The sequence below is a fragment of the Loxodonta africana genome, chromosome 10 (genome assembly GCF_030014295.1).
Source record: "Loxodonta africana isolate mLoxAfr1 chromosome 10, mLoxAfr1.hap2, whole genome shotgun sequence".
Classification (NCBI taxonomy): Eukaryota; Metazoa; Chordata; class Mammalia; order Proboscidea; family Elephantidae; genus Loxodonta; species Loxodonta africana.
The window spans coordinates 6,006,172-6,033,023 of NC_087351.1; the positions used below are offsets into that span (position 1 = coordinate 6,006,172).

Below are 26,852 nucleotides of genomic sequence, written 5' to 3' on the forward strand. Positions count from 1 at the left end.
AAAGAAGATGGGTTTCCCAAATAAATTCCATAATATACCAGTCGCCAATGTATGTGCCAAATGGCCTTTAAAATAACAAAAGACATAAAAAAAAAAGTGGTGGAAGTCATACACTCATCCTACCAATTGCTGCCTTGGTCAGTATCACAGCCACCTTGATGACAGACTGTTTTGAATACTTTACATAGTGCCACATCTTCCTTCTTTGAAAATAGGCCTGAGTTTTGGAAGTAGAGCAACATCATTCTGAGCAAAATTCAGGGAATAAATTGTGTGATTAAGTGGGATCTGTTTTCATTTTTAAAATAATGATCTTTGGCTCTCCAGTGACCACACTGTCTAGCATATCACTTCTCTCTTTAACTCCAAGAGTCTCGCCTTCATAATATTTTGAATGTTTTGTCTAAAACAGTTGTTTTAGAAAAGCCCAGATTATCCCAAGGTCAGGACAATAGTAGTTTCATGAGGTAGAGCTTCTTACAAGACATGGAGTCATCAGTCTAGGGTGTAGGCTTTTGCCCTTTGAAGTATGAGATTCTATTACAAGAACTCCTGGCGGGGAGGAGAAAAGCAGCACCCCCTCCTCATTCACTGGGGAAGACATGCAGGGGAGGTGTGATACCCAGGATGGGATGATCTTTCATCTAATTTCAGTGCGATTGATGCACCTACAGTTGTGTCCCGGGCAAACGGCAGAATCACAGAGTGGTCGGAACAACCCATGTCCCAGGGCTGCTGAGCGGGTGGGTCAGATCTTAAATGTCGGTAACTTAGGCGCACACAGCAGTGCAATTAGCCAGTAAGGGGGTAAATGCTGTGGGCAGAACTGAGAGGTTTTATTTGACCATCCTGGGACCAAAGTGCCTGTTTCTGAAATGAAAGGACATAATTGATGGGCTAGTCTACCCCACTGGAGTGCATGAGTGCTGTCCCTTGATAAACAGGAGCACAAAGGGAGCTTGAAGCTTTCCGTTTCCAGCGGGTCTGTGGACGCTGACTGCATTCATTGTGCACTTATCACCACAGAGGCAGGCTTACCTTCTAAAGTGGCCTCTCTGAGGGCCTACACAAATTCTTGGATGTCTTTAATTTCACCTAGCTGAACAAAATTGAGCACAGAGATCACTGAGCATTGATGTCCTGGAGGCAGACTCCGAAAAAATGGCGCTGGCTTCCTAGGGCAATTGGAACAACATAATACCACACTGATGTGGAGGCTGAATTACTCACGAGCCTCTCCATTCGCCAACATAAAGGCAATTTGAGACATTCGGGTGACAACTCATCCCTCAGACATTGTTAACTGATTTCTTTAAACGTTTGTGCTGGAGATGGAAGGTAAGGGAAAGTCCCTTGGGAAATGCAGGTGGATTTGTTTTGTCTGGGTATTTTTGAGTTGTATTTTGGAAAGGCTTTTGCTGTGATTAAAATTTATTCTCCGTTCTATTTGCCTGGACAAAACTGAAAGCATCCCTTCAGTGTATGAGTGTGTGTGTGTGTGTGTGCACGTGTGTTGGGAAGTGGGGAGAGTTGCCTTTAATGATTTCACTGGGCCATATGCCTGGTTTCATATTACACATTTTCTGGCTTTCCCACTTACTGAAGAACTGCATTTTGACATCTACTAGAAAAATATCTGTCCCACAGTCTTTCTCCCCAGTTAATGGTCCACTTTTTCTTGAATTGTGATTTTGCCTTCCAGACTTAAAAAAGGCAGAGGAGGGTTAGACAACATTGCTTTCAGAGGAGCTCAACTGTTCAAGGGTTAAAGAGGCAGAAAAATGATAACTTCAGTACTGTAGTGGCCGAGGGCTGATGAAGAAAGGTGGCTTTGTTTAAATGGTGAGCGTGAACTCTGTTAAGACAGACAAAATATCTTTTTTGGTCTTATGGCGTAGGCAGGGTTTTATATGCTTCAAAGCAAATCTTCAACAGCATTCTCATTCTCTTACATCAGCCCACTTCTCTTCCTTCTTGTTTGGCAAAACAATAAACAAAGTGGCCACTGTTGGTGCTGTGGGATGTTTCTCACTCTTTCTTTCTAGCACAGGCTCCCAGGATAGAAATCTTTTCTTTAGCCATTTAAACTCTAAAAATCCTACTCCTCCAAGAGAGGACATTTGCTGAATGTTTGCTAGCTGAGAATGTCTTGTGGCAAGTCAGCTCCAAAAGCGCGTGGAGCAGTGCAGCCAGCTGGGCCGCTGGGATGGCGCCTGCACCCAGGTCCTGTGGGAATCGCCACTCCAGGCTCTCCACTGTTTTGTTTTTCCTCAGCAATTGTAAAGTCAACACTTTAGGCCAGAGGGTGTGGCTGGAACTCCAGAAAAGCACTGCAAGTGCTATTTGTTCTTCAAAATGTTACAGTTAATCTCTTAGTGCTAGTCTGAGGGAAAGAAAAGACCTTTGTGAAGAAAAGTAACATCTCTGTCTGCCCTGGCTGGGATTTCAGGAGATTTGAGAGGTCATTTCAAAGCAGTAGTCTTAACCCAGGTTTTGTGGATTCTCAAGAGGTCACAGGTGATTTTCGGTGTGAGGTAGCATTTGTGGACCCTTTAAAATGATTGGAAAAGTTTGTACATATAGGTCTTTTATGGGAGAAAGCTCACAGTACTCATTAGAGTCTGAAATAAAAAAATCAATAACTGTTTTTTAAAAGCAAGTTCATAAGTATAACTTTCTCCTTTTTTTTTTTCTTTTGAGCTTTAGAAACAAAGATTCTATAGAAGAATCCTGATCAAAAAGAAGAAAATGCAGGACAGAATTACAGTTTGTCGTGGAATCCAGAGTTTCTGGATTTATTGAGGCTGGATGAACCCCTGAAACTATTGCCCTGAGATAATCTTCAAACTTTAAACCAGAAATATCCCCTGAAGTCTTCTTAAAACCAAACAGTAGTTAACTATTAAAGAATGTCTGCCTTGAGCATTGTGCTCTTTTTAAGAACTATTCATACAGCATCAAATTGACAACTGCAACTCAAAAGACTAGCTAGGAAACTTAGAGGACAGTGAGTTTATGTGAATGGGAGAGGAACAGCTCAGAAAAGGAGGGTGAGAATGGCTATACGACTTGAAGAAAGTAATCATTGTCACTGAACTGTACAGGTAGAAATTGTTGAATTTGTGTGTGTTCTGCATACTTTCTCAAAACAACAATAAAATAAAATAAATCACTCCTGGAGATCACCTGTCAGCTGAATGATAGACAGGCCTATAAAATAAACAATAAGTGCTCCTTAGAATAGTCACTGTGAGACCAAAGGGGCAACATGGGCCCAAAAGTAAAGATGAGAAGGCAGGAAGAGGCAGGAAAACACGTGGAAATGAGGAGCTCAGTGTGGTAGTGGGGAGAGGGCTGTCACGTTGCGGTACCGCAGCGTATGTCACAAAACAATTTGTGTGTAAATTGTTGTATGGGAAACTAATTTGCTCTGTAAACCTTCACCGACAGCACAATAAAAAAAAAAAAAAAAAGAGATTTTAGAATCTGTGGTGCCTCGGGTGCCTGGACTGATAGTAAAGCTCTGCGTGATCATCTGAGCACACATACATGCGTGTCCATGCAAGAGCACTGTCCTGGCTCTGGGCACTCATGAAGTAGGTATCAGCCAAAACGTAGAAAGCCAAGGGCTGGGAAGGGGCTGGCGACAGCCACATTAGCGTTTTCCAGAACTGACCCTACCACTTTGCCCTGTTCCTTTGGCAGTTTATTCCATCCACGTTTGCATAAGAATTTTTGACTCTAAAATAAATGTTTCTTTTATGTACATACACAATGCTATTTTGATACAAGTCCTTCCGCTTATCAAAAACTCTGACAAATTTTATGACATTTGTTGTCTTTTACTAAGTTACTCTTTAGTGGGATTGTATTAATACTAATCAAGGCCCCCAACTATGGACACACATGCCTGAAGCTCGATTTTTTCCATCTTTCTCAACCCTAGGTTTTGTATTTGCTTTAGTTGCTAATCTAGTGAGATCGACGTATCTTGTAGGTGTTTTAATTTTCAATTTAAAAATTATCATTAATGTGAACATTTCCTTATTTTCTAAAACTGAACTATTTCCATCTTTTGTATGAATTATCTAATCTAGAGGATGGCAAACTGAAGCCCATAGGCCAAATTGGGCCAGGTGTCTATTTTTGTAAGTAAAGTTTTATTGGAACAAAGTAACTCCCGTTTGTTTATATATTGTCTGTGGTTGATTTCCCTCTACAATAGCAGAGTTGATGTAGTCGTGATAGCAAAGCCTAAAATATTTACTCTCTGACCCTTTACAGAAAGGGTTTTCAGCTCTGGTCCCATCTGTTAGTTCTCATTCCCTTTTTATTCTACCACATTGTATGCCTCAGCAATATCAAAGTATTTGTAGCTCCTCTCATATCATGATAGGTTATGTTTGCCGTCTTCACTCATGCTCTTCCCTCTGTCTAGAGCTTCCAGTCCTCGCTCTGCCAGGAAGGTCCATCCTTTCAAACACTTTCTGAAAGGTGCTCCTGCTATAAAGCATCCCATCAATTCAAATTCACTGCTTTGTTCTTGTTCAATGACATGGACAGTGAGTGTGAGAATCAAGAAAATAATGCCTGGGAAAGCACTTCGTAAAACTACAGGGTGTATGTGAAGTAACAGCTTCCAATAGTAGTAACAGCAGTTACTACTGTTATTGTAATACTTGGCTTCATCAGTGGCCACCTTTGTTTCTACTTTTATTTCAAACTGTTTACAGGGAACTTTTTAGAGCAAAGTGCCCCAGCTGCTTCTCACAGAATAAAGTATCTGCCCTTTCTTATTACGCCTCTTTATTGCATGCAGATGATATAATGGGATGCCTGGACTCACTATTTTGGCAGTCCCAGAGGCCAAATTGGGTCAATTATATGAGTTTCATCTATTACTGAATAATCATTAAGACGACTCAAAACATCAATCAGCCAAACAAACCAAGGAGCTCAACCTCCTATGTTATCCTTCTCTTTGACTCCAGAGAAGCAAAGGTTGAAATTCTAGAGAAAATATAAAATCCTAAGAAAATATTCTAAGCCAAAGAGCCATTCTATTCTTCAACTACAGACAGTTGTGCAAAAATGAGATAAGATAGTACTGTGAAAAAGAGTTTCATTTATCCAGGAAAAAAGAAAAAAAAAAGTTCTGAACCGAAACATACAGTGTGAGTCCAAACTGATGCCTAGACTCTGAGGACTTTCCTATCTATACAAAGTGTCTGTTAGAAGAAATGGCACTCCAGTATATCTTAGCTGGAGATTTTTTTTTTTTCTTTCAGATCTGCATTCCTTTTCTGACCACTCCCCCACCTTTGGGGGCCAAAAACATCTCACAGAAAATATTTTCATGATATATAAAAACCAAGCCTGCTGCCATTCAGTCGATTCCAATTAATGGCGACCCGATGTAAGATATATAAAAACTGCAAGACAATGTTGTGTGTGCATTAATGCTGTTTGGTAATTTAAACTGTGATCTCAGGGAGACCTGGGAAAGAGCTCAGAGATTCCCTTTGCCTTGTGAAAAGTTTAATATGTGTGTTGAAAGCCACAAGGCTAAGGTTCGGATTACGAAGGCTGAAAGCTTGGGAGGTTGTGAATGCTCAGGGTACCAGAGACGAAAGCACTTAGTTATAACTGCATTTCTGGAGACAGGGCGCCAGTACATTCAAGACTTAAATTAAGGAGCAGCTGCCTTTCTCTCAGGAAGTGCAATATATAGTAAGGGCAGAAAAATAAGCAAAGGAGGAAGTTTGGTATTGATTTCCTTTCCTTCTGTGAATTACTTGAAAGCTCAATGGCTTGTAGCGAGTAGCACCTTAGTCAGTAAAGCTCCACTTGCGGCCACCTTGAAGCTGAATTGTCTCCCTGTCCTTGTAAGCATCCTCTAGGGTCGGGTCCAATGTATTTGTCTTTGGTGCTGAGATACTATGAAGCTTTTTATTCATGATACCACAGAGAGGATTTTGCTAAAGGTAAAACCGAAATATTTCCAGATAATAAAGGTTAATTCCCCCTTTTTGTTTAATAAAGAGTAACACAAAATAAAAATCCAAACCTGAAAGTCCAAGGAATAAAAGAGATGAATAGAGTGGTAACACTCCTATTGTAAAGCAATTTTTCAGTATTGGGATGTAGCTGGGTTTTCCTGGGTTTGAACTATGGCAGAATTAAGTAGTGTTTTCTCCTTGAGGGGTCATCTGTCTCAGACTCAACATTACATATGCGCACATTTGGTTATAATACTTTCTAACATTTATTGAACATTTACTGTGTGCTAGGTAGTATGCTAAGCCTTCCTATGCTTTCTGTTCCGTAGGGAAGCAATAAGTCGCCTGTGTGAAGCTGTCCCCGGAGCAAATGGAGCCATTAGAAAGCGAAAGGTGAATATATTTTCTTGTTTTATGCTTCCTTCACTGTGGAAAAGATAATACGAAAATAGTTGTTCATTCATTCCAGCATATGAGCCAAGATCCAGGCTGGCTTTATTCGGTAGCAGGCTATCCGAGCTGCACTCAGAGTGGCTTCTGTCCCTCAGGTTTCTCCAACTTGCCTGACACTGACTGAGATGGTGACGTCTAGAGTGACAGAGTGGCTTCCAGTTCGAAAACCTGGGTCCCAGGCGTGGGCCTTTACGTACCTTTGAGCAGGTTTTTTCCTTTCTTGAGGACTGTTTTGGTCCTGAGAAGTTAGGGAGCTAAACCAGATGATCAGCTTGGTCCCTTCCAATTTCCATAGTTTCTAAAGTATATATTCTGCATTCAGATAGAAGCATTGGTGAGGGTAGATGGGAGGTAATAACGGGTGAATAGAAGAGCTTGCCACATGGAAGGAAAGTACAAGTTTTGGTGTTAAATAGACTTGGATTTAAATCCTGCCTCTGGCATTTACTGTGATCTTGGGCAAGCCACTAAACCTCTTGTATCCTTAGTTTCCTAATCTGTAAAATGGGAGAAAGTAGAACTTACTTCATAGAGTATGTAAGAATTAAATGAAACGGTGTCCACACAACTCCTAACACAGTGCCTGGCATATATGAGGCTTTCAACAATAGTGGGAGCTACTGTTATGTTACGGTCTAGTCAACCCTCTCCTTTCCCAGCTACCAAACTGAGACTCAGAGGAAAAATGGCATCTGCCTTGAGTCACTACGCTTATTAAGGTCAGAGCCAACTCTGGAAGCCAGGCCTGCAGAGTTCCAGCTTAGTGCTCTGTCTCTACACTGCCAGGCCTCATTTTTGTTGTCGTTCTTCATCATTTTTCATAGGGTTGACCCCAGTGTCACGCAGAGCTCAGATAAGCCACATCTCTGACAAATGACCCTTGAAGCCTATTAAGAACTCCCTGTTACAGGTAGCCGCATTTAGGATGTCTATAACAAAACCACACTTACCACCATCGTGTTTTGGATTTTTTTTTTTGTTTATTTTTTCTACATCTTATTGTTAGTAATATGTACTATATACGCTGTTGCATCACATACTTTACTGATGTTAGCTCAGACTACTCAGCAGAAACCATGCAGACAAGAAGGCAATGGGATGACTTGTAAAAACCATTGAAGGAAAAAAATTGCCACCCAAGAATTCTATATCCAAGAAAACTGTCTCTCAAACATGAACGGAAAATTAGGACATTTCCAGATAAACAGATGTTTAGAGAATTTGTAAAAACCAACCCAAAACTACAAGAAATACTAAGGGAAGTTCTGGTTAGAAAATCAATAATATCGGATATCAACGCAAGACTAGAACACAGGACAGAGCAACCAGATGTCAACCCAGGAAGGGAAATCACAGAAATAAATCAAGATAAAAAAACACTCAAAACAGGGAAACAGTGATGTCATTATATAAAAAAAGACAACATTAAAACAATAAAGAGGGACTAAGAAATGTAGTCATAGATCTTTCATATGGAGAGGAAGACAAGGTGATATAAGGAAATAAAAGTTAGGTTTAAACATAGAAAAATAGGCATAAATATTAAGGTAACCCCAAAGAACACTAACAATCCTATTCATCAAAAATAAAATGCAAGAAAAAAATAGAGACTCAGCAGAAACAAAATCAACAACAATGAATAAGAGGAAAAGACAATATATAAACTACTCAGCACAAAAAATTAAGTGGGAAGAAGAAACTGTCAACAACACACAAAAAAAGACATCAAAATGACAGCACTGAACTCATACCTATCCATAATTACGCTGAATGTAAATGGACTAAAAGCACCAATAAAGAGACAGAGAGTAGCAGAATGGATAAAAAAACACAATCCATCTATATGCTGCCTACAAGAGACACACCTTAGACTTAGAGACACAAAGAAACTAAAACTCAAAGGATTGAAAAGAATATATCAAGCAAAAAACAATCAAGCAGGAGTGGTGATATTAATTCCTGACAAAATAGACTTTAAAGTTAAATCCACCACAAAGGATAAGGAAGGACACTATATAATGATTAAAGGGGCAATATACCAGGAGGATATAACCATATTAAATATTTATGCACTCAATGACAGGGCTTCAGGATATATAAAACAAACTCTAACAGCATTGAAAAGTGAGATAGACAGCTCCACAATTATAGTAGGAGACTTCAAGATACCACTTTCAGTGAAGGACAGAACATCCAGAAGGAAGCTCAGTAAAGACATGGAAGATCTAAATGCCACAATCACCCAACTTGGCCTCATAGACAGATACTGAACATTCTACTCAACAGCAGCCAAGTATACTTTCTTTTCCAACACACATGGAACACTCTAGACTAGACCACATATTAGGTCATAAAGTAAGCCTTAGTAGAATCCAAAACATCGAAATATTACAAAGCATCTTTTCAGACCATAAGGCCATAAAAGTAGAAATCAATAACAGAAAAACCAGGGAGAAGAAATCAAATACCTGGAAACTGAACAATACCCTGCTCAAAAATGACTGGGTTCTAGAAGACATCAAGGATGGAATAAAGAAATTCATAGAATCCAATGAGCATGAAAACACTTCCTATCAGAACCTTTGGGACACAGCAAAAGCAGTGCTCAGAGGCCAATTTATATGAATAAATGCACACATCCAAAAAGAAGAAAGGGCCAAAATCAAAGAATTACCCCTAAAACTTTGACAAATAGAAAGAGAGCAACAAAAGAAACTCTTAGGCACTAGAAGAGGGCAAATAATAAAAATTAGAGCGGAATTAAATGAAAGAGAGAACAGAAAAACGATTGAAAGAGTTAACAAGGCCAAAAGCTGGTTCTTTTAAAACATTAACAAAATTCATAAACCACTGGCCAAAGTAACAAAAGAAAACAGGAGAGGAAGCAAATAACCTGAATAAGAAATGAGATGGGCAATACTGCAACAGACCCAACTGAAATTAAAAGAACCGTATCAGATTACTATGAAAAATTATACTCTATAACAAATTTGAAAACCTAGAAGAAATGGATGAATTTCTAGAAACACACTACTTACCTAAACTAACGCAAACAGAGGTAGAATAACTAAATAAACCCATAACAAAAGAAGAGATTGGAAGGGTAATTAAAAAACTCCCAACCAAAAAATGCCCTGGCACAGACAGCTTCACTGTAGAGTTCAACCAAGCTTTCAGAGAAGAGTTAACACCACTACTACTAAAGGTATTTCAGAGAATAGAAAAGGATGGAATGCTAACAAACTCATTCTATGAAGCCAGCATATCCCTGATACCAAAACCAGGTAAAGATGCCACAGAAAAGAAGAAAATTACAGACCTATATCCTTTGTGAACTTAGATGCAAAAATCGTCAGTAAAATTCTAGCCAATAGAATTCAAAAACATATCAAAAAAGTAATTTACCATGACCAAGTGGGATTCATACCAGGTATATAGGGATGGTTTAACATTAGAAAAACAATTAATGTAATCCATCATATAAATAAAAGACAAGAACCACATGATCTTATCAATTGTTGCAGAAAGGGCGTTTGACAAAGTCCAACGCCCATTCATGATAAAAAGTCTCAGCAAAGTAGGAATAGAAGGAAAATTCCTTAGTGTAATAAAGGGCACTTATACAAAGCCAACAGCCAACAGCTAACATCATCCTAAATGGAGAGAGTCTGAAAGCACTCCCCTTGAGGTTGGGAACCAGAAAAGGATGCCCTTTATTACCACTCTTATTCAGCATTGTGCTAGAGGTCCTAGCCAGAGCAATTAGGCTAGATAAAGAAATAAAGAGCAATCAGATTGGTAAGGAAGAAGTAAAAATATCTCTATTTGCAGATGGCATGATCTTCTACACAGAAAATCCTAAAGAGTCCTCAGGAAAGCTACTGAAACTAATAGAAGAGTTCAGCAAATTATCAGGATACAAGATAAATGCACAAAAGTCAGTTCAGTTCCTCTACACCAGCAAAAAGAACCCAAAGAGGGAATCACCAAATCAGTACCATCTACAGTGGTCCCCCAAAAGGTAAAATACTTAGGAATAAATATTAACAGAGACGTAAAAGACCTATACAGAGAAAACTACTGTTGACACTACTGCAAGAAACCAAAAGAGACCTAAATATGTGGAAAAACATACCTTGCTCATGGACAGGAAGACTTAACATTGTAAAAATGTCTATTCTACCAAAAGTCGTCTATACATACAATCCATTTCCGATCCATATTCCAATGACATTTTTTAATGAGGTAGAGAAACAAATCACCAACTTCATATGGATGGGAAAGAGGCCCCAGATAAGTAAAGCACTACTGAAAAAGAAGAACATAGTTGGAGGCCTCAATCTACCTGATTTTAGAACCTATTATACCACCACAGTAGTCGAAACAGCCTGGTACTGGTACAACAGATACATAGACCAGTGGAACAGAATTGAGAATCCAGACATAAATCCATCCACATATGAGCAGCTGATACTTGACAAAGGCCCAATGTCTGTTAAATGGGGAAAAGACGTCTCAAAGAAGACCCATACCTCACACCATGCACAAATAGTAACTCAAAATGGATCAAAGACCTAAATATAAAATCTAAAATGATAAAGATCATTGAAGAAAAAATAGGGGCAGTGCTGGGAGCCCTAACACATAGCATAAACGGTATACAAAACATTACTAACCATGTACCAGCACCAGAAGGCAAACTAGATGACTGGGAGCTCCTAAAAATCCAACAGCTGAGTTCATGCAAAGACTTCACCAAAAGAGTAAAAAGGTTACCTGTAGACTGGCAAAAAGTTTTTAGGTATGACATTTCCAATCAGCACCTGATCTCTAAAATCTACATGATTATTGCAAAAACTCAACTACAAAAAGACAAATAACCCAATTAAAAAGTGGGCAAAGGATATGAACACGCACTTCACTGAAGAAGATATTCAGGTAACTAACAGATATATGAGGAAAGCTCAGGATCATTAGCCATTAGAGAAATGCAAATCAAAACTACAATGAGATTCCATCTCATGACAACAAGTGTGGCATTAATCCAAAAAACACAAAATAATAAATGTTGGAGAGGTTATGGAGAGACTGGAACACGTATACACTGCTGGTGGGAATGTAAAATGGTACATCCACTTTGGAAATCGATTCAGTGCTTCCTTAAAAAGCTAGAACTAGAACTATGATACGATCCAGCAATCCCACTCCTTGGGATATATCCTAGAAAAGTAAGAGCCATTACACAAATAGATATATGCACACCCATGTTCATTGCAGCAGTGTTTAAAGTAGCAAAAATTGGAAGCACCCCAGGTGCCAATGAACAGATTATAAATAAAATACGGTATATTCGCACAAATGGAATACTACATATCAATAAAGAACAATGATGAATCTGTGAAATATTTCATAACATGGAGGAATCCGGAAGGCATTATGCTAAGTGAAATTAGTCAGTTGCAAAAGGACAAATATTGTGTGAGACCACTGTTATAAAAACTTGAGAAATAGTTTAAGCAGAGAGGAAAATATTCTTTAATGGTTATGAGAGTGGGGAGGGAAGGTGGGAGGGGGTATTCACTAATTAGTAGATAAGAACTATTTTAGATAAAGGGAAAGAGAACACACAATACAGGAGAGGTCAGCACAGGTGGACTAAATCAAAAGCAAAGAAGTTTCCTGAATAAACTGAATGCTTCAAAGGCCACCGTAGCAGGGGTAGGGGTGGGGACCATGGTTTCAGGGGCCATCTAAGTCAATTGGTATAATAAAATTTATTAAGAAAACATTCTGCATCCCATTTTGGAGAGTGGCATCTGGGGTCTTACACGCTAGCAAGTAGCCATCTAAGATGCATCAATGGGTCTCAACCCATCTGGACCAAAGGAGAGTGAAGAACACTAAAGACTCAAGGTATTTATGAGCCCAAGAGACAGAAGGGGCCACATAAACTGGAGAATACAACAGCCTGAGACCAGAAGAACTTCATGGTGTCCTGAAGGAGCAGGAGAGCAGTGGGATGCAGACCTCAAATTCTCAGAAAATGACCAGATTTAATGGTCTGACTGAGACTAGAGGGACCCTGGAGGTCATGTTCCCCAGACCTACTGTTAGCCCAAGACAGGAACCATTCCCAAAGCCAAGTCTTCAGACAGGGATTGGACTGGAGTATAAGACAGAAAATGATACTTGTGAGGAGTGAGCGTCTTGATTCAAGTAGACACATGAGACTATGTGGGCAGCTCCTGTCTGGAGAGGAGATGAGAGGGCAGAGGGGGTCAGAAGCTGGCTAATGGACACGTAAATAGAGAGTAGAGATAAGGAGTGTATGTGTCATTGGGGGAGAGCAATTAGGAGAGTATAGCAAGGTGTGTGTAAGTTTTTATATGACAGACTGACTTGTAAACTTTTGCTTAAAGCAGAATAAAAATTAAAAAAAGTAATTTACAAACAAAATTGTGAAGGAAATAAATTATATTTTCATTGACTGCCTCAAAGTATTCATCCATATGTTGGAGAATCACCAATTTTCCATCTCCAGCCAGCCTACTCTCCAGCAGAGGCTTTCAGGACTTAATCCAAGCATTACAGTATTTAAATCTCCCAGATGACTTCTTAGAGCTTAGATTCTTAGTGTTGAAAAGACCAAAATAATAATAATAATAGTAGCAGGTATTGTGTTCTAGCCAAGCATGGTGTTCAGTGCTTTCTGTTCATTATCTAAATTTAATCTTCACAACAAGCATATGAGGTGGCTACTGTTGTGATTCATATTTTACAGGAAAGGAAACTGAGGCTTAGAAAGGTTATTTGTCCAAGGTCATTCAGCTGGTAAGTGACACTTCTGCCTGAGAAAATCGGCCAGCCCAAGCTCTCACCCTCTGTTGGCACCTCTTGCCCCACTTATGACCCCAAAGCCTTTATAATTCCTGGGCACCCCTACTCTCATGATTCTTTCCCCACCCCTAGACCTCCTCTTGAGAAATGCCTGGTCTAGATGTTCAGCTTTCATCAGAACGTGTTGCTTTCCTCAGGAGCTTCCTCTAAATTCTCTTAGTAAACTCTGGTAAGCCATCTGTGTTAATGTGTTAATGGGGAGTGGGCTAACCCATTCCTAGTAATATGTTCATTTTACAGTGGGAGCTTTCTGGAAGCAATGATTTAACTCAAAAGAATTAAATGGTGGAACCTCAGGCATCATGGTTGTCTGAAGGTGGAGAGTAGTCTGCTTGCAAGGTCTTTTTAACTCTGGCAAGGGAAAGAGGAGGAACAAGGGGTGGTTTCAATGAAGGAAACAGTTAATTGGGCTGTGTTCATCTATGATTTCAGTGGCTGATTATCAACTTTCTTTCACAGACTCTTGTTGTTGAAAAAGACTTGAGTGTTCAGCTGGTCTAAACGCTCACAGGAGTTCCTTTTCCAGCAAACCCTTTCCCCAGCTGAAGAGAAGGAGAATGTATAAGAAAAGAGGGCTCAAATTTCACTCCTCACTGAAGGACTTGCTGCATTCCAATTTTTCAAAAGTTATTATTAAAACAAAATTATTTCATTTCATTTATGTAAAGTAAAATAGAGAAGAAGAGTGAATTGTGATCTTTTTCTAAAACATTTAAAGAACATTAATATTCATTTGGTAATAACATTCATAAATTAAGAGTATTGTTTTGTTATTTTTAAAGCCTCCAGTTAAATTCCTATCAACAGTTCTTGGCAAAAGTAACCTTCAGTTTTCGGGAATGAATATAAAACTGACCATCTCAACATGTAGCCTCACACTGATGAATCTCGACAACCAACAGGTAAGATCCTGAATGTTGTTTACAGTTTAATATATCATCTACTTTTCTAGAGGAGCCTGGGGATAATACAGAAAATAAAGTTTCGGACAGAGTACGCCTAAAATTTAATAAAGCACAAGGGAGAAAATCTCCAAAGATTTATACTTAGAACAATAATTTACTAACTTTTTATCACTGGGGTTTTTTTGATCACTAGGGTTTTCTTGCCTGCAGACTTACCACTACCTAATTGCCCTTGTATTGATAATTAAGGTACGAAATGCATAGTAAATACCATTTGGCAACTCAGATCCCTGAATCAGTCATTCAGTATTCTCCATTGTCCCTCCCCAGAGGGAAAGCAACCCTGTTATTGGAACTAATAGGCTATGCGTTGGACAGGGGTGTAGATGAGGGATAAAGGGGACAGGCGATGTTAGGGTTAATGATTTTAAGCAGAAAGATCGTCTTCCAACCCTTGTGGTCTAAAATATTTCTAAAATGTTATTGCATAAATGTGGTTTTTTTCTTTTTGGTGGTTTATGGTACTCTGGTGTGCCTGCCTTTTCGTTGTGAGCCTGACTTCTCACAGAACAGCATTGCTGCAGCCGATGGAAGAGATCTGTGACATTGGGCTAAATGTGTATCTAAACTAGGGCGCTCTTTCTGACTTGATCTTTATTTTTTAAATTAAATTACTTATGTTGTTATTGATGTTAGCTGCTTTCGAAGTGATTCCGACTCATGGCAACCCCATGTATGCAGAGTAGAACTGCTCCGTAGGGTTTTCAGTATAACCTTGGGGAAGCAGATCACCACCCCGTCTTCTGAGGTGTCTTTGGGTGGATTTGAACTGCCAACCTTTCAGCTAGTAGTTGAGCACTTAACTGTTTGTGCCACCCAGGGAGGCTGAATTTCTTGTATCAGGTTATTTATGTGTGTAAGGTTCTGGTTTTTCTCTTTATCTAATATGTAGTGATTCAGGGTTGTTGATATTTAAGGCTTTATTACATGGAATGTTGTCGATGATGGACTCATGGAGGGTTTAATGTGTACTTGGGCAATGATGAAACACTAAGAGGCTTTGAGGTTAAACACTTACAGGTTAAAATCCTGGCTTGCCATTTACTAGCAAGTTACCCTGCCACTCTGAGCTTCACTTTTCCTTATCAGTAAAATGAAGATTGTAGTACCTATTCATAGGGTTTCTGAGATGATGGATTTAAGTACACATGTCATAGGGTTTATTTAGAGGATTAAATGAGACAATGGGTATAAATCACTTAACACAGTGCCTGTCACATGGTAGCCATTGTTATTAGTATTTATTCAAACATTCTTTCTTGGAGACTTTTTCATATACTTAGTGCTTAACAAGGAAAGTGTATTACATATAAAAGTATGTAATTGTCAATTACATATATACACAGTCATACACACTTTGACTTTTTTTTTCTGTCTTTTTTATTGTACTTTAGATGAAGGTTTACAGAACAAACTAGTTTCTCATCAACCAGTTAGTACACGTATTGTATGATATTGGTTAACAACCCCGTGGCATGTCAATACTCTCCGTTCTCAACCCTGAGTTCCCTGTTACTGGCTTTCCTGTTCCCTCCTGCCTTCCAGTCCCTGCCCCAGGGCTGGTGTGCCCCTTTAGTCTTGTTTTGCTCCATGGGCCTGTCCAGTCTTTGGCTGAAGGGTAAACTTCAGGAGTGACCTCATCACTGAACTGAAAGGGCATCCGGGGGCCATACTCTCAGGGTTTCTCCAGTCTCTGTCAGGCCAGCAAGTCTGATCTTTCTTTTTGAGTTAGAATTTTGTTCTACATTTTTCTCTAACTCTGTCCAGGACCCGCTATTGTGATCCCTGTCAGAGCAGTCAGTGGTGGCAGCCGGGCACCATCTAGTTGTCCTGGACTCAGTCTGGTGGAGGCCACGTAGATGTGGTCCATTAGTCATTTGGACTAATCTTTCCCTTGTATCTTAAGTTTCCTTCATTCTCCCTTGCTCCCAAAGGAGTGAGGTTAGTGGAGTATCCTAGACGGCTATTCATAGGCTTTTAAGACCCCAGATGCTACTCACCAAAGTAGAATGTAGAACATTTTCTTTATAAACTATATTGTGCCAATTCAGCTAGATGTTCCCCTGGACCATGGTCCCCACAGCTTTCAGCCCAGAAATTTGCTCCCTCAGGGAGTTAGGATGTATCTATGTAGCTACCATGACCTTGCCTTGTACAGGTTGTGCTGGCTTCCCCAGTATTGTGTACTGTCTTACCCTTCACCAAAGTTATCACTTACCTATTGTCTATTAGGTGTTTTTCCATCCCCACCCCTCCCCTCCCTTGTAACCACCAAGGATTGTTTCTTTTTGTGTGTAAGCCTTTTCATGAGTTTTTATACGAGTGGTCTCATACAATATTTGTCCTTTTGTGATTGACTTATTTCACTCAGCATAATGCCCTCCAGCGTCATCCATGTTACGAGATGCTTCACAGATTCATCATTGTTCTTTATCATTGTGTACTACTCCATTGTGTGCGTGTACCACAGTTTATCCATTCCTCTGTTGATGGGCATCTAGGTTGTTTCCATCTTTTTGCTATTACGAACAATGCTGCAGTGAACATGGGTGTGCACATGTCTTATTCGTGTGACAGTTCTTATTTCTCTAGGATATATTCCTAGGAGTGGGATTGCTGGATTATATGGTATTTCTGTTTCAAGCTTTCTAAGGAAGCGCCGTATCAAATGGTTGTATCATTTTGCATTCCCACCAGCAGTGCGTAAGGCTACTGATCTCCCCACAGCCTCTCCAACATTTGTTATTTTCTGTTTTTTTGATTTGTGCCAGTAATGCCAGGGTGAGATGGTATCTCAATGTGGTTTTGATTTGCATTTCTCTGATGGCTAGAGATCATGAGCGTTTTCTCATGTGTCTGCTGGCTGCTTGAATGTCGTCTTTGAAGTGTCTGTTCATTTCCTTTGCCTGTTTTTTAATTGGATTGTCTTTTTGTTGTAGAGGTGTTGGATTTTCTTATAGATTTTAGAGATTAGACTTTTGTCTGATTTGTAATAACCAAAATTTTTCCCCAGTCTGGAGGTTCTCTTTTTACTCTTATGGCGAAGTCTTTTGATGAGCGTTGTGTTTAATTTTTAGAAGATCCCAATCATCTAGCTTATCCTTTGGAGCTTATGTGTTTATATCCTGTTAATGCCGTGTATTCGGGCCTCTAGCATTGATCCTATTTTTTTTTTTTCTATGAGCTTCATAGTTTTGGCTTTATATTTAGGTCTTTGATCTATTCTGAGATAGTTTTTGTATATGGCGTGAGGCATGGGTCCTGTTTCATTTTTTGCAGACGGACATCCAGTTTTGCCAGCACCGTTTGTTAAAAAGACTCTCTTTTCCCCATTTGGTGGACTTTGGGCCCTTGTCAAAGATCAGGTGACCATAGGTGGATGGATTTACATCTGGGTTCTCAATTTTCTTCCATTTGTCAGTATATCTGTTGTTGTACCAGTAGCAGGCTGTTTTGACTGCTGTAGTTGTATACTAGGTTCTGAGGTCAGGTAGTGCGAGTCCTACATTATTCTTCTCCTTCAACAGTGCTTTGCTTATCCAGGGCTTCTCCCCTTTCCATAAAAAGTTAATGGTAAGTTTTTCCATCTCTGTAAAGAATTTTCTTGGCATTTGCATTGGTATTTGCATTGTATTTGTAAATCACTTTGGGTAGAATTGTCATTTTCATAATGTTGAGTCTACCTCTCCAGAAGCATGGTATGTTTTTCCAATTTTGTAGATCTGTTTTGGTTTCTTGCAGTAGTGTTTTGTAGTTTTCTTTGTATAGATCTTTTACATCCCTGGTTAGATTTATTCACAAGTATTTTATTTTTTTTTAGGGGCTATTATGAATGGTATTATTTTCCTGATTTCCTTTTCATCATTCTCTTTATTGGTGTTTAGGAATCCAACTGATTTTTGTATGTTTATCTTGTATCCTGCTCTGCTGAATCTTTCCATTAGTTCCAGTAGTTTTCTTGTGGAGTCTTTTGGGTTTTCTGTATATAGTTATCATATCATCCACAAATACGGACAGTTTAACTTCTTCATTATCAATTTGGATACCCTTTATTTCTGTTTCTTGCCTTATTGCTCTAGCTAGGACTTCCAACACAATGTTAAATAGGAGTGGCAATAAAGGGCATCCTTGTCTTTTTCCTGTTCTCAAGGGGAATGTTTTCAGCCTCTCTCCATTAAGAATAATGTCGACCATTGGTTTTGCATAGATGCCCTTTATTATGTTGAGAAATTTCCCTTCTATACCTATTTTATTAAGAATTTTTATCAGGAATGGGTGTTGGACTTTGTCGAATGCCTTTTCTGCATCGATTGAGGTGATCATGTGGTTCGTTTCTTTCCTTTTCTTAATGTGGTGAATTACATTGATTGATTTTCTAATGTTGAACCATCCTTGCACACCCGGAATGAATCCTACTTGGTAGTGATGTATGCCGAATTTTGATATGATGCTGAATTCTATTGGCTAGAATTTTGTTGAGAATTTTTGCATTTATATTCATGAGAGATATTGGTCTGTAATTTTTTTTTTTCCTCTTTTGGAATCAGGGTTATGCAGTCTTCATAGAATGAATTCAGAAGTATTGCTTCCTTTTCTGTGTTCTGAAATAGTTTGAGTAGTACTGGTGTAAGCTCTTCTCATAATGTTTGGTAGAATTCTCCAGTGGACTCATCTGGGCCAGGTCTTTGTGGTTGTTGGGACATTTTTTTTTTTTTAATTACCTTTTCAATCTCTTCTCTTGTTATGGCTCTCTTCAGATTTTCAGTATCATTTTGTGTTAGTTTGGGTTGGTAGTGTGTCCCTAGAAATTTGTCCATTTTCTCTAGGTTTTCAAATTTGTTGGAGTATAGTTATTCATAATACTCTGTTATGATCGTTTTTATTTCACTTGGGTCTGTTGTTATGTCCACCATTTCATTTCTTATTTGGGTTATTTGCATCCTCTTCTGTTCGTCTTTTGTCAGTTTGGCCAGTGGTTTGTCAATCCTTTGAAAGAACCAACTTTTGGTTTTGTTGATTCTTTCTATTGTTTTTCTAGCCTCTATTTCATTTATTTCTGCTCTGATTTTTATTATTTCCTTTCTTCTGGTGGCTTTACAGTTCTTTTGCTGTTCTTTCTCTGTTCAATTTGTGTGGATAATGTTTTGATTTTCTCCCTTTTTAAAAAAATTTTATTGTGCTGTAAGAGAAAGTTTATAAATCTAGTCAGTCTCTCATGTTGTTGTTGTTAGGTGCCGTCGAGTCAGTTCTGACTCACAGAGACGCTATGCACAACAGAACGAAACACTGCCTGGTCCTGAGCCATCTTTACAACCATTATGATTGAGCTCATTGTTGCAGCCACTGTGTCAATCCACCTCGTTGAGGGTCTTCCTCTTTTCCACTGACCCTGTACTCTGCCAAGCATGATGTCCTTCTCCAGGGACTGATCCCTCCTGACAACGTGTCCAAAGTATGTAAGATGCAGTCTCACCATCCTTGCTTCTAAGGAACATTCTGGTTGTAATTCTTCCAAGACGGATTTGTTCATTCTTTTGGTAGTCCATGGTATATTCAATATTCGTCGCCAACACCACAATTCAAAGGCATCAATTCTTCTTTGGTCTTCCTTATTCATTGTCCAGCTTTCACATGCATATGAAGTGATTGAAAATACCATGGCTTGGGTCAGGCGCACCTTAGTCTTCAGGGTGACATCTTTGCTTTTCAACACTTTAAAGAGGTCCTTTGCAGCAGATTTACCCAATGCAATGTGTTGTTTGATTTCTTGACTGCTGCTTTCATGGCTGTCGACTGTGGATCCAAGTGAAATGAAATCCTTGACAACTTCAGTCTTTTCTCTGTTTATCATGATGTTGCCCATTGGTCCAGTTGTGAGGATTTTTGTTTTATGTTGACGTGCAATCCATGCTGAAGGCTATGGTCTTTGATCTTTATTAGTAAGTGCTTCAAGTCCTCTTCACTTTCAGCAAGCAACGTTGTCATCTGCATAACGCAGGTTGTTAATGAGTCTTCCTCCAATCCTGATGCCCTGTTCTTCTTCATATAGTCCAGCTTCTCGTATTATTTGCTCAGCATACAGATTGAATAGGTATGGTGAAAGGATACAACCCTGACGTACACCTTTCCTGACATTAAACCAATCAGTATCCCCTTGTTCTGTCCAAACAACTGCCTCTTGATCTATGTAAAGTTTCCTCATTAGCACAATTAAGTGTTCTGGAATTCCCGTTCTTAAAATGTTATCCATAATTTGTTATGATCCACACAATTGAATGCCTTTGCATAGTCCATAAAACAGGTATTCTCTGCTTTCAGCCAGGATCCATCTGACATCAGCAATGATATCTCTGGTTCCACATCCTCTTCTGAAACCAGCCTGAATTTCTGGCAGTTCCTGTTGATATACTGCTGCAGCCGCTTTTGAATGATTGTCAGCTAAATTTTGCTTGCGTGTGATATTAATGATATTGTTCGAAAATTTCACATTTGGTTGGGTCACCTTTCTTGGGAATAGGCATAAACATGGCTCTCTTCCAGTCAGTTGGCCAGGAAGCTGTCTTCCATATTTCTTGGCATAGACGAGTGACCACCTCCAGCACTGCATCCATTTGTTGAAACATCTCAATTAATATTCCGTCAATCAAACTGCTGACCTTTTGTTTAGCAGCCGTAGTACTTAACCACTATGCCACCAGGGTTTCTTGAGTGAAATTAGTCAGTTGTGAAAGGACAAATATTGTATGAGACCACTATTATCAGAACTCAAAAAAAGGTCAGGAGTTCGAATCTGCCAGGTACTCCCTGGAAAAATAGGGCAGTTCTACTCTGTTCTATAGGGTCGCTATGAGTCGGGAATGACTCGACGGTGGCTTCAGCAGAGGGTTAATTTCACTCAGCATAATGCCTTCCAGATTGCTCCATGTTGTGAAATGTTTCATGGATTCATCATTGTTCCTTATCCTTGTATTGTATTGTGTGAATATACCGTAACTTATTTATCCATTCATCTGTTGATGGGCACCTTGGTTACTTCCATCTTTTTGCTATTGTAACCATTGCTGCAGTGAACATGGGTGTGCATTTATCTGTTCGTGTAAAGGCTCTTATTTCTCTAGGGTATGTTCCAAGGAGTGGGATTGCTGGATTGTATGGTATTTCTATTTCTAGCTTTTTAAGGAAGCACCAAACTGATTTCTAAAGTGGTTGTACCTTTTAATGTTCTCTCCAGTGGTGTATGAGTGTTCCAGTATCTCCACAACCTCTCCAACTTTTATTATTTTGTGGTTTTAGATTAATGCCAGCCTTGTTGGAGTGAGATGGAACGTCATAGTAGTTTTGATTTGCGTTTCTTTAATGGCTAATAATCGTGAGCATCTCCTCCTGTATCTGTTAGCTACCTGAATGTCTTCTTTAGTGAAGTGCCTGTTTATGTCCTTTGCCCATTTTTTAATTGGGTGATTTGTCTTTTTGTTGTTGAGTTTTTGTAGTATCATGTAGATTTTAGAGATCAAACGCTGATCAGAGATGCCAAAGCAAAAACTTTATCCCAGTCTGTAGGTAACCTTTTTACGCTTTTGGTGAAGTCTTTGGATGAGCACAGGTGTTTAATCTTTAGGAGCTCTTAGTTATCTAGTTTGTCTTCTGGTGTTTGTGCATTGTTAGTAATGTTTTGTATACTGTTTATGCCATGTATTAGGGCTCCTACCATTGTCCCTATTTTTCATTCCATTATCTTTATCGTTTTAGATTTTATATTTAGATATTTGATCCACTTTGAGTTTGTTTTTGTGCACGGTGTGAGGTGTGGGTCTTGTTTCTTTTTTTTTTCAGGTGGATATCCAGTTATGCTGGCACCATTTGTTAAGGAGGCTGTCTTTTCCACATTTAATTGACTTTGGGCCATTGTCAAATATCAGCTACTCGTATGTGGATGGATTTATGTCTGGATTCTCAATTCTGTTCCATTGGTCTATATATCTGTTTTTGTACCAGGCTGTTTTGACTACTGTGGCTGTATAATAGGTTCTAAAATCAGATAGTGTGAGGCCTCCCATTTTGTTCTTCTTTTTCAGCAATGCTTTAAAAATCTGGGGCATCTTTCCCTTCCATATGAAGTTGGTGATTTGTTTCTGTATCTCATTAAAAAATGTCGTTGGCTAGAACATTGTACAGAGCAATCACATGTCAATACAAATAGGGAATTCACAAAAATAAATGAAGATAAAAAAATGCTCAAAACAGGGAAACAGCGATGTCATTATGTAAAAGAAGATGACATTAAAACAATAAAGAGGGACTAAGAAATTTACTTATAGATCTTTCATGTGGATAGGAAGACAAGGTGATATAAAGAAAGTTAGATTTAAACTTAGAAAAGTGGGGGTAAATATTAAGGTAACCCCAAAGGAGACTAATAATCCTACTCATCAAAATAAAATACAAGAAAAAAATAGAGACTCAGCAGAAACAAAATCAACTACAACGAATAAGAGGAAGAGATAGTGTATAAAGATAAGCTACTCAGCACAGAAAATTAAGTGGGAAGAAACTGTCAAGAACACAGAAAAAAAGACATCAAAATGACAGCATGAAACACAATTATGCTGAATGTAAATGGACTAAATACACCAATAAAGAGACAGAGAATGGCAGAATGGATTAAAAAACACGATCCGTCTATATGCTGCCTACAAGAGACACACCTTAGACTTAGAGACACAAACAAAAACTCGAAGGATGGAAAAAAATATATCAAGGAAACACCAATCCAAAAAAAGCAGGAATGGCAATATTAATTTCTAACAAAATAGACTTTAAAGTTAAATCCACCACAAAGGAAGACTCTGAATTAGTGTAAAAAGACCAGACTTAATTCTCCGACTGAGACTAGAAGAACCTTGGAGGTCATGGTCCCCAGAACTTCTGTTAGCCCAAGACAGGAACCATTTCCAAAGCCAACTCTTCAGACAGGAACCATTTCCAAAGCCAACTCTTCATTAGACTGGACTATGGGATAGAAAATGATACTGGTGAAGAGTGATCTCCTTGGATCAAGTAGACACATGAGACTCTGTGAGCAGCTTATGTCTGGAGAAGAGATGAGAGGGCGGGGGGGGGCAGAAGCTGGCCAAATGGACATGAAACTAGAGAGTGGAGGGAAGGAGTGTGTTGTCTCATTAGAGGGAGAGCAAGTAGGAGTATATAGCAAGGTGTATATAAGTTTTCTATGAGAGACTGACTTGGTTTGTAAACTTCCACTGAAAGCACAATAAAAAAAAATGTCCTCGGAATTTCGATCGGAATTGCTTTGTATCTATAGATCACTTTTGGTAGAATAGGCATTTTTACAATGGTAAGTCTTCCTATCCATGAGCAAGATACATTTTTCCACTTATGTAGGTCTCTTTTGGTTTCTTGCAGTGGTGTCTTGTAGTTTTCTTTGTATAGGTCTTTTACGTCTCTGGTATGATTTATTCCTAGGTATTTTATCTTCTTGGGGCTACTATAAATGGTAGTGATTTGGTGATTTCCTCTTCTATGTTCTCTTTGTTGGTGTAGATGAATCCAACTGATTTTTGTATGTTTATCTTGTATCCTGATAATCTGCTGAACTCTTCTTTAGTTTCAGTAGTTTTCTTGAGGATTCTTCAGGGTTTTCTGTGTAGCCAATCATGTCATGTGCAAATAGAGATATTTTACTTCTTCCTTGCCAATCTGGATGCCCTTTATTTCTTTATCTAGCCTAATTGCTTCAGCTAGGACCTCCAGCACAATGTTGAATAAGAGTGGTGATAAACAGCATCCTTGTCTGGTCCCCATAATCAAGGGGAATGTTTTCAGACCCTCTCCATTTAGGATGATGTTGGCTCTTGGCTTTGTATAAATGCCCTTAATTATGTTGAGGAATTTTCTTTCTATTCCTATTTTGCTAAGAGTTTTTATCATGAATGGGTGTTGGACTTGTCAAATGCCTTTTCCGCGTCACTTGATAAGATCATGTGGTTTTGTCTTATTTATATGATGGATTACATTGTTTTTCTAACGTTGAACCATCCCTGCATAAAAAAAAACCTGATATGAATTCCACTTGGTCATGGTGAATTATTTTTTTGATATGTTGTTGAATTCTATTGGCTAGAATTTTGTTGAGGACTTTTGCATGTAAGTTCATGAGGGATATAGGTCTATAGTTTTTTGTTTTTGTCTTTTTTTTTGGTGTCTTTACCTGGTTTTGGTATCAGGGATATGTTGGTTTCATAGAATGCATCCTTTTCTATGCTCTGAAATACCTTTAGTAGTAGCGGTGTTAACTCTTCTCTGAAAGCTTGGTAGGACTCTGCAGTGAGGCCATCTGGGCCAGGGCTTTGTTTTTTATTTTAATTAACTTCTCAATCTCTTCTTTTGTTATTTCTTCTAGGCTTTCAAATTTTTTAGAGTACAATTTTTTGTAGTTGTGTGATATGATTCTTTTAATTTCAGTTGTGTCTGTTGTGATATCGCCCATCTGATTTCTTGTTTGGGTTTTTGCTTCCTCTCCTGTTTTTCTTTTGTCAGTTTGGGCAATGGATTATCAATTTTGTTAATTTTTTCAAAGAACCAGTTTTTGGCCTTGTCAACTCTTTCAGTTGTTTCTCAGTTCTGTATTTCGTTTAACTCTGTCCTAATTTTTATTATCTGCTTTCTTCTGGTACGTGAGGATTTCTTCTGTTGCCCTCTATTTCTTCAAGTTGTAGGGATAATTCTTTGATTTTGGCCCTTTCTTCTTTTTGTATGTGTGCATTTATTGATATAAATTAACCTCTGAGCACTGCTTTAGGTATGCCCCAAAGGTTATGATAGGAGGTGTTTTCATTCTCATTGGAGTCTTTGAATTTCTTTATTCCATTCTTCATGTCTTCTATAACCCAGTTGTTTTTGAGCAGGGTATTGTTCAGTTTCCAAGTGTTTGATTTCTTTTCCCTGCTTTTTCTGTTATTGATTATTCTTTTATGGCCTTGTGGTCAGAGAAGTTGCTTTGTAATATTTTGATGTTTTGGATTCTGTTAAGGCTTGCTTTATGACCTAACATATGATCTGTTCTAGAGAATGTTCCCTGTGCGCTGGAAAAGAAAGTATACTTGGCTGCTATTGGGTGGAGTGTTCCGTTTATGTGTATGAGGTAAAGTTGTTTGATTGTGGCATATAGATCTTTTGTGTGTTTATTGACCTTATTTCTGGATATTCTATCCTTTACCGAAAGTGGTGTGTTGAAGTCTCCCACTATTATTGTGGACCTGTCTATCTCACTTTTCAATGTTGGTAGAGTTTGTTTTATGTGTCTTGAAGCCGTGTCATTGGGTGCATAAATATTTAATATGGTTATATCCTCCTGGTATATTGTCCTTTAAGCATTATATAGTGTCCTTCCTGCTCTTTTTTGATTGTTGTTTTTCCATCCTTTGAGTTTTAGTTTGTGTCTATAAGTCTAAGGTGTGTGTCTTGTAGGCAGCATGTAGACAGATCACTTTTTTTTTTTAATCCATTCTGCCACTCTCTGTCTCTTTATTGGTCCATTTAGTCTATTTACATTCAGTGTAATTATGGATAGGTATGAGTTTTTTTTTTTTTTTTTGAGTCTAGTGCTGTCATTTGATGTGTTTTTTTGTGTGTTCAGTTTTTTTTACCCACTTAATTTTTTGTACTGAGTAGTTTATATATTGTATTTCCTCTTATTTGTTGCTGTTGATTTCATTTTTGCTGAGTCTTTATATTTTCTTGTAGTTTATTTTGATGAGTAGGATAATTAGTCTCCTTTGTTGTTACCTTAATATTTACTCCTATTTTTCTAAGTTTAAACATAACTTTTACTTCTTTATATCATCTTGACTTCCTCTCCCTATGAAAGATCTATCACTACACTTCTTAAAAAAAAAACAAACTTTTTAGTCCCTCTTTATTGTTTTAATGTTGTCTTCTTTTACATAATGACATTGCTGTTTCCCTGTTTTGAGTTTTTTTTTTTTTTTATCTTGATTCATTTTTGTGATTTCCCTATCTGGGTTGACATCTGGTTGTTCTGTCCAGTGTTCTAGTCTTGGGTTGATACCTGATATTATTGATTTTCTAACCAGAGAACTCCATTTAGTATTTCTTGTAGTTTTGGTTTGGTTTTTACAAATTCCCTAAACTTCTGTTTATCTGGAAATACCCTCATTTTGCCCTCATATTTGAGAGATAGTTTTGGTGGATATAGGATCCTTGTCTGGCAATTTTTTTCCTTCAGTGCTTTATATAAGTCATTCCATTGACTTTTTGCCTGCATGGTTTCTGCTGAGTAGTCTGAGTTTATTTTTATTGACTCTCCTTTGAAGGTGAGTTTTCATTTATCCCTAGCTGCTCTTAAAATTCTCTCTTTCATTTTGGCAAGTTTGATTATGTCTTGGTGACTTTCTTTTGAAACCTGCCTTATGTGGAGTTTGATGAGCATCTTGGCTAGATATCTCCTCATCTTTCACAATATCAGGTACTTATTGTGCCAACAAATCTTGAACAATTC

At 38.5% G+C, this 26,852-nt stretch overlaps 1 protein-coding gene across 1 annotated transcript in view; it reads left to right on the forward strand.

Moving 5' to 3' along the window:
- The window catches only part of SHC4 (SHC adaptor protein 4), a 247,411-nt gene that overhangs the window by 70,690 nt on the left and 149,869 nt on the right, over window positions 1-26,852 (forward strand). Inside the window, exons 3-4 of the mRNA XM_003420135.3 lie at window positions 6,329-6,392; window positions 14,132-14,251. Coding sequence (XP_003420183.1) covers window positions 6,329-6,392; window positions 14,132-14,251 — 184 coding nt within the window. The remainder of the gene's footprint in view (window positions 1-6,328; window positions 6,393-14,131; window positions 14,252-26,852) is intronic.